The 12,495-nt window shown below is 38.2% G+C and overlaps 1 protein-coding gene across 1 annotated transcript in view; it reads right to left on the bottom strand.

Annotated features, from left to right (window-relative positions):
• FAM227B (family with sequence similarity 227 member B) overlaps window positions 1-12,495 on the bottom strand; it is a 100,532-nt gene that overhangs the window by 83,777 nt on the left and 4,260 nt on the right. The window contains exons 2-8 of the mRNA XM_067471397.1: window positions 10,010-10,063; window positions 8,915-9,164; window positions 7,037-7,071; window positions 5,720-5,764; window positions 5,033-5,137; window positions 2,681-2,779; window positions 235-336 (exon numbers count right to left, since the gene is read on the bottom strand). Coding sequence (XP_067327498.1) covers window positions 235-336; window positions 2,681-2,779; window positions 5,033-5,137; window positions 5,720-5,764; window positions 7,037-7,071; window positions 8,915-9,164; window positions 10,010-10,063 — 690 coding nt within the window. The remainder of the gene's footprint in view (window positions 1-234; window positions 337-2,680; window positions 2,780-5,032; window positions 5,138-5,719; window positions 5,765-7,036; window positions 7,072-8,914; window positions 9,165-10,009; window positions 10,064-12,495) is intronic.

Below are 12,495 nucleotides of genomic sequence, written 5' to 3'. Positions count from 1 at the left end.
TGGTGGTGGGGTATAAATAAAGTATTATTATTATTATTATTATTATTATAGTGTGATTTTTCATCATCCAAAGGACACACACACACACACACACACACACATTTGACTGGAGTTACACTTAAAAATAAAAATGTACCTGTTCTGGTTTACATACAAATTCAACTTAAGAATAAACCTGCAGAACCTATCTTGTTCATAACTTAGGATCTATCTGTAATGAGTTGCAGTCATTACCTCAAAGAAAGGATCTTTTACGTAATTGGGAGTAGTCAACAGAAGCGTCACAAAGCTGTCTGCTATTCTGTCAAAAAAGTGATCCTGTTCATCTTGATCAGGCTTGCGGGGAAAATCAGGAAACATATTATGAATATTTATCTTTAATTAATACCATTAATCATACTGCATTTAAGCATGAGTACAGTGCAAGTAAAAAACAAGCTGACTGAATCAAGAGAAGCTTTTGCATGGTCATCATCAGGCATTAGAGACCTTAGGGAAGTGAAACTGGAATGTTTCAAATAACTCTAGCAATTTTTCAGTTTTTATGCCATTTGGGATGCAGATCGGCTGGTGGTAGATATTTCTTTTAGCCTCACCTACATCATTTATATTAATATCTGGTCACAGTTAAATGAGACAGAAAGAAGGGAAGGATCTGTAATGTAAATGAATATTCTGGTCAACATGGATTTTTCCTTTGCAGCTCAAGAGTTCACTACAGCTGCAATCCTATGCACATTTATCTGGGAGCAAGGCCCGTTGAATAAGATGGGTCTTACTTTTGAATACACCCATACATAGCTAAAGGTAAAGATTTTCCCTTGACATTAAGTCCAGTCATGTCCGACTCTGAGGGCTGTTGCTCATCTCTATTCCAAGCTAAAGAGCCAGCCTTGTCCATGGACACCTCCAAGGTGCATGGAGCACCGTTACCTTCCTGCTGGAGCGGTACCAATTGATCTATTCACATTTGCATGTTTTCAAACTGTTAAGTTGGCAGAAGCTGAGTCTAACGCCGCTCTCCGATTTGAATTTGTGACCTTTCGGTCAGCAAGTTCAGCAGCTCAGCGGTTTAACCTACTGCGCCACCGCAGGCTGCAATACATAATTATGCTATAAATCAAAAAATGTTTCATTGTCCACATCAGAAATGCCAAGTATGACATAAGATTTATAGCTTCGGCCAGCTCCCCAATTAAGGTTAATTAACCAATTAATACAGTTCTGATTTCTGCACACAGTTCAAGTTGTTTTCTCTTATACTTTCTCAACTTTATTTTATGCTCTACCTCAGGCATGGGCAAACTTTCTAACTTGGGTGGCCGGAGCGGGATGGGTGGGTTAAGAGGGAGGGGGTTCTCCCCAAGCCCATTCCCTGCCCTCCCCCCGTCCTCTTCTCTTTTAGAGGCAGAAAGTGAAGGGAAGACAGGAAAACATTTGGATCCAAAAGAGTTGGCCTTGGTCAGGATGAGGTGGAGGGGAGAGAAAAAGTGTATCCATGAGACCCCCTATTGCCTACTCCTGATATAGAATCCTAGAATCCTATATCCACAAAGACCATCCAGTCCAACCCCCTGCCATGCAAGAAGGCACAATCAAAGCACTCCCAATAGACAGCCTCTGTGGAAAAACCTCCAGAGAAGGAGACTCCACCACTCTCTGAGGCAGGCTTTGCCACTCTCCAACAGCTCTTCCTCTCAGGAAGTTATTCCTAACCTTTTCAGTCGAATCTCTTTCCCTGTCATTTGAGACCATTGATCCCTTGTGCCTTGGTCTCTAGATCTGCAGTAAAACAGTTTCCCCCTCCTCCTCAATGTTTACATCTTGAAACATGGTTCTCATGTTCCCTCTCTACCTTCTCTTCTCCCAGCTAGAACATCTCTCAGGAGTAAAGGAAGAAGGAAAAAGAGAAAGAAGGAAGGAAGGAAGGAAGGAAGGAAGGAAGGAAGGAAGGAAGGAAGGAAGGGGGGGGAGGATGGATGGAAGGAAGGAAGGAAGGAAAGAGGGAGGAAAGGGGGAAGGAAGAATGAAAGGGTGGAAGGAAAGGAAGGAGGGAGGAAAGTGAGAAGGAAGGAAGGAGGGAGAAAGAGAGGGAAGGAGGGAGGAAAGGGGAAAGGAAGAATGAAAGGGTGGAAGGGCAGGAAGGAGGGAGGGAAGGAAGGAAGGAGGGAGGGAGGAAGAAAAGAGAGAAGGAAGGAAGGAAGGAAAAAGAGAGGGAAGGAGGGAGGGAAGGGGGAAGGAAGAATGAAAGGGTGGAAGGTAAGGAAGGAGGGAGGAAAGAGAGAAGGAAGGAAGGAGGGAGAAAGAGAGGGAAGGAGGGGGAAAGGGGAAAGGAAGAATGAAAGGGTGGAAGGGCAGGAAGGAGGGAGAAAGAGGGAGGGAAGGAAGGAAGGAGGGAGGGAGGAAGAAAAGAGAGAAGCAAAGAAGGATAGGATGGTGAGAGAGAGGAGGGCCTGAGAAAGGAGCCCAAGGGGCCACATCCAGCCCCTGGACCTGGGTTTGCCCATACCTGTTCTACATCTACAGCACAAAGTACTTGAAGTTGCCTTTAAAATCCCCCCAAATATTGATTTACATTTCTCCATATGCATTAATGTTCAATCAGAAATTTTATACATCCAAAACATGTCTCTCTTTAATTTAAGAAAAAACACGGCAGTGAAGGTACATCCCCTCATACCTTGAATTTATGAAGAAACAACCACCAAAAACAATCCTGTAAAATCGCAAGCGATGCTTCTGAGAAAAATAACTTCTTCAAAACCTTAACATATACAGTCTGTGCAAAAAATGGAAAGGAAAAATAACTTCAGTTAATTCATTAGGATACTTTTCTTGGGAGAAATTTCACTGCATCACACTTGGGAAATTGTTTGTATAGCAATGAAATCAAGAACTGAACTTGAAAGACAAATTATCCTTCATTAAATTCTGTACTGTAGGTCTATAAGACTAATAGTTGGTCCTCAACTGCAGCCTCATATAACCTTTTTAAAGCTGACCCCAGATAATTGTTTGGGTCAATACTTATTATCTTAAGAATACGCAATCAATCATTTTGTGTGCTGTGACTATAGCACTTACTCTATGGGATTAAACATTGGTCTTGGTTGTTAATGCTACGTTACCAGTCTTCGGGTGGATGTTTAGGACCTTAAGTCAGTTTTGGCTTCAAAAACACTATATGTGGGGCCATAAATCTGGCAGACATCTAGAAAGAGGCCTGCTATTTGGGGGGAAAGGGGAGCCAATAATGCTCGAATGCAATGGCCTCCAACTATTACATCCCTAAAAAGTCTGGTTCTCTTCATACTTGACACAACTTGGCCTTGAGCAAACGACAGGAAATTAATAATTACCAATATAAATAAATCTGACACTGTTAAAATTTGAAAGCCCCTAAAATGTCATAAAGCCTGTAAACATGCAGTTTTTAATCTTGGACAAAGACTTAAGTGCTGCTTCAAAAATATTATATATTAATAAATAAATAAAATTGGGAGGGAGGAAAATATCTAAACGTGAATAGGCTAAACTAATTTACAATGCAGTCTTAATGCTTGACTAAGGCATTTCCAATGAAGTTGCAGATTTCCAATGAAAGCACATTGTTCAGTCTCTACCTATGGGGCTGTGGCAATATTTCCAGAGATTATGGGGAAATATTGAGATTTCAATGCATTTTTAGGATTTTCTTGGGGTGTATTTTCCCAGTCCTTTTACAAAATGAAAATATATTTTATATAGCAACTGTGTCTAAGTGGGTTGTGTCGGAGCATGCAAGGAACCAGTGTGTGTGTGTGTGTGTCGACTGTAAAATAAGATGCATGAAGCTGATTGGCTGGGCAATGCCCAGGGAGATGGCTGAGCCTGGGACTTTTGGTTACTGTTACATTTTTGTTCAGGCTTGAGCTATACAGGTTCAGAGAAAGATGAAGAGAGAAGCGCAGAGAGAGAGGGTGTGTGTGTGCTCTTGCTTCATGAGCTTCTGAAGGAGTTTATCCACATGGACAAAGAAAGGCCATTTTAAATCTCTCATAAAAGGACATTATGTAAGTTGCTGCAACTAATCACATTATACATTGAACTACGAAGAGTAAATTACTTGTTCTTTACTGTTTGCCTGCATGGCATATTTTCTTTCCCTGGCAAGGCAGTGTGTGAGCTGATCAAACGTGAAATACACATGGTATATTTTACATTACGCCACAGGTCGATGTGAGTTTTCCAGGCTGTATGGCCATGTTCCATAAATGCACTGCAGACTAATTCAACCAGAGAGGTACAGCCATATCAGAGCACTTGATGAACCAACCTGAACACAACATATTATTTGAGAACATAGAAAGGCTGTGTTCTAACAACCAGCATATCAGATTACATATCAGAAAAGCCATTGAAATCCACAAGCATTTGGACAATTTCGACAGAAAGGAGGAAACCATGAAAATGAACAAAATCTGGGCCAGCTAACACCTCTCAACAAAGAATTCACTTGGACAGGAAGCAGCCAGGCTTTGAAGCTGCAAGGCTTATCAAGGTGGCCAGTTGCAATATTCTTGCCTTAAACAGACAAGAGTTCTTTCTCCCATCCTGGATATTCCACACATATATATACATTTCACTTGCCTCATTTCCAACAGACCTCACAACCTCTGAGGATGTCTGCCATACATGTGGGCCAAATAACAGGAGAGAATGCTTCTGGAACATGGCTATACAACCCAGAAAACTCACAGCAATCCAGTGATTTCGGCCATGAAAGCCTTCAAAAACACAACGGTGTTTTAGACATTATGTGAGGATTGCTTTATTATTCTTAGCGGTGGATGATAAGATTTATATGAAATAATAAATATTTTATAGTATTCTAAAGTGAATACTATAAAATGTATTTAAATGATATTATTTAACATTTATCAACTTTAAGAGACCATTTAGAAAAATTAAACAGGTTTAAATATAAATTGTGCACATTAAAGAAAATTTACGTGAAGCAGCTACTGAGTTTTATATCTATAGATTTTGTTACCTTGAAAGTCTGAACTTTTAGAACCAAATCCCAGAGTTGTGCAGCTTCTAGATTGTTTGGGAGCTTTGTGAGTTTCTGGACCTCAAAACCAGGGAACTTGAAATTCTATAATAATAATAAGTTTGCTGTAATATGAATCTTTCTTACTATTTTCAAAATATAAGTTCATTTGAAAAACTGATATACCCAGAAAAATTTAGAGTCAAATTATTAATTTATATTAAGTGCATGCATAGAAGTGGCAAAAAATACCCTTTCTGTCTCAAAATACTCTATCTGCAAAGCTGCTATTTGTAGTAAAGTAGTTATAGAGACAATAGCAACTAGGAATGAAATATGACCAGAAAACAGAGAAGGGCAAAATAAGAAATGGTTCAATAACAATGTAGCTGCCTTAGGTAGGATGTATCATCTCTAAATAAATAAATATGGTATTTCTTCCTTTCACTACAGTCAAGGCTATGCTATGCACCCTGCAGTATGGCCTCCCTGCATGCATACATTCCTCATTCCTTCCTAACTGGATAGCAATACTGACACTGGCTTGAATAAGGGTTTTCAGAATTGTCTTGCAAATGTTGCAGTGCAGTAACAACTGACTGAAAAATGGTTCTATCATTTAAATACACCACCAGGTTAGAATGTTATACACTTCTGAAATATCAACTGCTGTAAAAGTACCGGTACCTCAACTGTTTTACAATAGAAGTCTTGTTTGGCATCTGCAGCAACCTGAAACATATTTTAAACAAACATGTTTTAGAGTTATGACAAATGCAGATAAAATAAGTTATCCTCTTTATTAAGCAAAGCATATTTAGCATGACACACTATTTCTAGTAGTAAATTTATTGATTAGCCCTTAGGCCATATCACAATACTATGCCGAACAAAAAGGCTTGATAAAACTTCAAGGACGAATCCAGACAGCCTTTTATCCGAGAAGCATCCACATTAAAAAAAAACGCGGATGCTTGTGGGAGGCTGTCTACACAAGCTGGCCAAAGATGTACTGGAGGCTGGGTAAGTATTCATTACTTTTAGCGTGTCACTTCTACATGCCAGGAGAGCTGGCCGAAGCTGTAATGGAGGCTGGGTAAATATTCATTACTTTTGGCGTGTCACTTCTACATGCCTGGAGAACTGGCCAAAGCTGTAATGGAGGCCAGGTAAGTATTCATTACTGTTCTAAAGGGTCTGGGGGCTTGGGGGGGGGGGAGGGTGTGGTGGGTATTACCAGTTTACCTGGTTTATTTAGCCCGGTAAACTGTGGGGATACTGTCTGAACTTTCCAAGAAGGCATGGAATAAATCCACTATCAAATTAATTAGCTACAAACCAGGGTTTTCCTGGCTTGTAGCAAATTAATTCGAGTCTGTCCAGAACATGGTCTGGACAACCCCTCCTTTATTGAGGGAATTACTGCAATAAAACTACTATATGGATGGGTGCGAAGTTGCTGTCAATTGCGAAATGAATAAGGTTGGACACTGTGAAAGCTACCATATGGCTATTAGCCATACAGTGAACTTAAATCAAGGAAAAGTTTCATGAGAACCACCACCCCTTTTAATGTTCCTCCAGCAAATGCAAGAATATCCCTGTGGGCAGAAAAATCAGGAAATTCCAACTGGATGGTCCCCCACGAGGATATTCCTCCAGAAGCAAACCAAGAATAGGCAACCTAGAAGTTCCTGAACAGACTCAGACGTGGAGTAGGCAGAACAAAAGACAACCTGTCAAAATGGCATGACTTAGAAGAATCCTCCACCTTATCCGACTGTGGAGCAGAACAAACAACTTCACACCTGTATGCTTATCCATATTGCCCTGCTTTGTGCACAGAGGAAGAACTGTTTAAAGCTACAGACAATGCAGTTGCGGTTGCCCGTTTTTGGTCTAAAATTATTTAGCTGCTTGTGCTCCTTTTATTTTATCAGTTTAATACTTATTTATAAAACTGAAATAATAACATGAAATAAATAAAGTTAATAAATGTACTACCTTAACTTTTTTCTTCTTCTTCATGTCCTGTAATTCTGAAATTGAAGTGTGCAAAAGAACAAAGAGCACAGGAATTTGAAGTATTTCTGTAATTTGCAATCTCAGAAAACAAAATTAAGCTCTAATATGTTAATTTTAAAAATTACCAAAATGTTGTGACATATTTTACTGTAATTTGAACTGCTGAAGCGTGGTCATTGGCTAGCTGTGTGTTGGTAGCCACAATAATACTCAAATGATGGCTGGGCAAGATTAATAATAATAATAATAATAATAATAATAATAATAGTAATAGGTGCATTATTTGCCAATATATCACACACTCCTAGACACTTGGGAAGTGACTGATGTGTGATCAAATTCAGAAGCTAGTGTGTAATCAAATACAAAAGCCAGTATAGAAGATTAATGTATTAATCTTGTTATGTATCCAATAATAATTTTAATGAATTATTAATTACCTGAATCTCCCTTTGGGTAATAAATTGTGGGTAATAAATTAACTTAATATGAAGGGTCTTACATCTACCTAAATTAACTGAGGTTTTAAACAGAACCACCCGAATTATGATGTCAATGATTTCCATACCACAAATATTAATTATGCACATATTTACTTAGAAATTGCGATCCCCTGAATTCAATGAAACATGCTTCTTAGTAAATAAACCTATGATTTCAACCTAAAATCTTTAGAAAAAAAATTCAAGGCTATTTTAAGGAATTATGGTAATTTAAAAAACCTGCTCCTCGAATAAATAGCTTTAAAAATTTATCATATACAGTTACAGGCATTTCCATGGATATAATTTTTAGATGAGACAAAAACCTGCTTTTTCAATCTACCATGGCCATTAAAAATATTTGTCTCTCAATATGAGCCAGACCACATCTTTAAGCCTAATTTTCTGATCACCCTCAACTATATCAAGTAGGACACATCTGGTTTGTTCCTACAAAGCTGCCAAATACATTATAGGCTGCAAAAAACTGGGAAATGGCAGAAACTTTTCTTAGAATCTCAGACATATTAGCCAGTGTAACTAAGTGGATGCAGAACTGTTCATAGCTTATTACTGCCTGGGTATTAAATCTTGTCTAAATCTATCTCAGTTACAATGCTAAATGTAGAGACTAATCATATTTATAAACGTTTTATAACCTTTAAATATTAGCTTTGATTAGCTTAGAAGGCTTCCAACTTTTAAACAGACGATTTCGGGAATATCCAAACCTTTTGAATAATTAGATAGTAAATAGCCTCTTTGGAGTGTCACATGCAATAAATATACACAATGTATTACCAAGCAATATAAGCAAGGTTCGAAGAATGCACTAGAATCATTTCCATATTTCTTTCCCCAGCTTCTGCCAACCTAGCGGTTTGAAAACATGCAAATGTGAGTAGATCAATAGGTACGGCTCCAGAAGGAAGGTAACGACGCTGCACGAAGTCATGCCGACCACATGACCTTGGAGGTGTCTACGGACAACGCCGGCTCTTCGGCTTAGAAATAGAGATGAGCACCAACCCTCAGAGTTGGACACAACTGGACTTAATGTCAGGGGAAAACCTTTACCTTTTCCTTTACCTTCTAAACATTGTACCAGGCATGGGCAAACTTGGGCCTTCCAGGTGTTTTGGAGTCAGGCCTGAGGCTGTCAGGAATGGTGGGAGTTGAAGTCCAAAACACCTGGAAGGCCCAAGTTTGCCCATGCCTGCATTATATGCTACAATTTTGTTCCATCTAGCATGTAATAATTTAAAAATAAGGATGAGGACAACTAAAAGAATATATATATAGAGAGAGAGAGAGAGAGAGAGAGAGAGAGAATATATTCCTAACAATTGGCCTTACTACTAAGAAATAAAATTACCTGTGTCTGGCAGAGAAAGCTCTTGGCTATCTATTTCAGATTCCAGGGTAAATATATGTTTAGCATGTTCGTGTACTTTTATTTTGCATTCATGAACCCTTTTTTCTAAGTTGGAAATGGTATCAGTGACCAGTGGAACATGGTCACGAAGGTGTTTCGTGAAAGTGTTCAACGGATAGTCATTCTTTAATTGAGTAATTAAAGGGTAAGTGTCCAGTTCCTGTATGTAGGGGAATTTTGGCCAATCGTCCTACAATAAGAACAAATGCAGAAAAAGGAGTGTCATTGGTAAGGTTACATGTGCACAAATAGACAGACATGCAGACACAGGCACAATTTTATTCTATATCAGTTTATAGACACAGCATTGCCCAAGGTATATAATATTGTAATGGTATTTATAAGAAATAGTCATTGTTTACTGGGTTGTTTTAAGTTTTTTGGGCTGTATGGCCATGTTCCAGAAGCATTCTCTCCTGACGTTTCGCCTGCATCTATGGCAGGCATCCTCAAAGGTTGTGAGGTTTCATTGGACTGATTGTAATTGTAAATCCTAAAGGTCTAAGTCAAAGATCGTTTGTGTTTAAGTTCCAAAATAAAGAAAAAGGACACTGGGTTCTCAACTGCTTCCAAAACTTGCTTGTGAAAAATGTAGAATAACCATGAAATGCCTTTTTATAGAGTGTATTCCAAATCTGTGTTGTTCTTACATTCCAGTGGCCTGAGGATCTGAAATGCAATCCCCATTCAAGCATGTTTCTCTGGGCTTTTACACTCAAAAGGCCCTTGTTCAACACTTTGTCCTCTCCAGTTCCCCAGTGAAAACAAACATGGGCACACTCAGGCAGTCAGTCTAGATCTACGCTGCCATAAAATCCAGTATCGGATCCCAGATTATCTGTTTTAACTGGATTACATATGAATCTACACTGCCCTTTAATCCAATTGAAAGCTGATTATATGGATTCAGAAACTGGAACAACTTCTACACTGCAGAGCAGATAATCTGGGAAAATAAACTGAATTATACAGCAGTGTAGATGGGGCATCTGTCTCTCTCACACACACAAACATAAAAATAAAAATTGTACATACCAAGTTATTTGAGAGTAGAAATTCCTCATATGTATGAGCTGGCCGTGGCCCTTTCTATAAACACAGAAAGATATTTATGTTTTAGGAGAAAACAACTCTCTAAAAATTAAAAATAAAAGGCAATGGCATGCATTCGCTAAAGCAAACCTGTAGTTTCTATGCTAATTCATATACCCATATATACTCGAGTATAAACCGACCCGAATATAAGCCAAGGCACCTAATTTTACCACAAAAAAAAACCTGCAAAAACATATTGACTTGAGTATAAGCCGAAGGTGAGAAATTTAGCTTGTACTGGTAATCATCAGTAGGTTAAATGTTTTTGAGTATTTACATACAACTGTAATTTAAGATAAGACTGCCCAACTCTGATCAAACCATTATTCTAACCTCCTTCAATGTAAATGTGCTTACCGATTACCAATGATGATAGAGTAAAATAATAAATGCAATAACATGTAATAAAAATAATAATAGAGTAAATAATGGAAATTTAATAATATTGGTAATAATAAAGTAATAATAATAATAGAGTAAAATAATAAATGTAATAAAATAATAATAGAGTAAAATAATATAAATGTAATAATAATAATATAGTAATATAATAAATGTAAAAAAAATAATAACAGGGTAAAATAATAAATAATCTTGACTCGAGTATAAGCCAAGGGGAACTTTTTCAGCCTAAAAAGGGGGCTGAAAAACTAGGCTTATACTCGAGTATATACAGTATATAAAATAGAAGTATACTAAAATAAAAACTGGAAGGAAGGACATTCTCTTATCTTAAGAGTTACAGAGATAGGTTTTACTTTATTTATTTATTTATTTATTTATGACATTTCTACCCTGACTTTCTCACCCCGGAGGGGACTCAAAGTGGCTTTACATCCAGGCAACAATTTGATGCCCTAAAACACAATGTACACATAAATAAATATTAAATTGTAATTTAAAAGGACATTAAAACAATTAAAACATTTAAAAACAATACATTTAGAGTTAAACGCATAATACAGGAGCATAATCCAGGCCGTTCCAATGGTAACTGCACATTGTTGCATGAGTTCTCTAAAGGCTTGGTCACAAAGCCACATTTTCACTCTCTTGCAGAAGTTCAGGAGGGAGGGGGCTGATGTAACATCGCTGGGGAGGGAGTTCCACAGCTGAGGGGTCACCACTGAGAAGGCCTAGTCTCTCGTCCCTGCCAATCGCACCTGCGAGGGAGGTGGGACCAAGACTAGGGTCTCCCCAGATGATCTTAAACACTGTGGTGATTCATAGAGGGAGATATGTCCAGACAGATAAACTGAGCCAGAACTGTTTAGAGCTTTATAGGCTAAAGCCAGCACTTTGAATTGGGCTCAACAGCAGATTGGCAGCCAGTGGAGCTGACGTAACAGGGGGGTTGTATGCTCCCTGTATACTGCTCCAGTGAGTAATATGACTGCTGCCCATTGGACTACTTGAAGCTTCTGAACAGTCTTCAAAGGCAACCCCATGTAAAGTGCATTGCAGTAGTCTATTCGGGATGTAATAAGAGCAGGGACTACCATGACCAAGTCTGACTTCCAAAGATATGATGTGTTTTCTATTCAATTTGAATAGGAAATGAGAATTTTTGATCACAAAATAATAAAATACCTAAAACTTAGTGAAGTAACAGTAAATTTTAACAACCAAAAGGTTGGCGGTTCAAATCTAGGGAACGAGGTGAGCTCCCACTGTTAGGCCCAGTTCAAAAACATGCAAATGTGAGTAGATCAATAGGTATCGCTTCTGCGGGAAGATAACAACACACCATGCAGTCATGCTGACCACATAACCTTTGAAGTGTATATGGAGAACGCTGGCTCCATGGCTTAGAAATTAGATGAGCACCACACCCGAGTTGGACTCGACTAGCCTTTAAGTCAAGGGAAAACTTTACTTTATTTTACAATATATCCACCTTTTTTGTTGTTGAGAGTGTCCCACTCTGCCAACAATTGATAAAAAATAAAAGAGCAAAGCAAATAGTGAAATATTGTCTCTTAAATTCCATTCATGTCATACCATCAAAGCAGAATATAAACACATTTTGCCCAGACATTCTGAGCGTACCAATGCAATAACAACTATAAATATATATATATCAGAGACCTCTTCTATGTTGTTTCTCTCTGGGAAAGAAAAAAGAAAAACCTTGGCAATATTGTTTCCAAGTTTTGCAATGCAAATCTTTTGCTCACATATTTTGTGATTATTTCTTGGTCTGAGCACAATAATTCCACTGCATCTGAGGACTAAAGCTGACTACATTGTTTGGGGGGGGTGGGGTGTTATTTTAGTAGCTTGATATTATGTTTCTTGAGCTTAAAAACCAACAACTCTCTTTCATGCCAAAGAAGCGAACAACTTGTTTCCAAATAGAGAAATATTTTCTTTGCTTGAATATCAACATTTGGCAGAACTCACACAACTTTTAAAAAAATGTTTTT

The sequence above is a fragment of the Anolis sagrei genome, chromosome 9, assembly GCF_037176765.1.
Source record: "Anolis sagrei isolate rAnoSag1 chromosome 9, rAnoSag1.mat, whole genome shotgun sequence".
Classification (NCBI taxonomy): domain Eukaryota; kingdom Metazoa; phylum Chordata; class Lepidosauria; order Squamata; family Dactyloidae; genus Anolis; species Anolis sagrei.
Note: the sequence above shows the minus strand (reverse complement) of the source record. Positions and strands in the feature narration are given on the sequence as shown.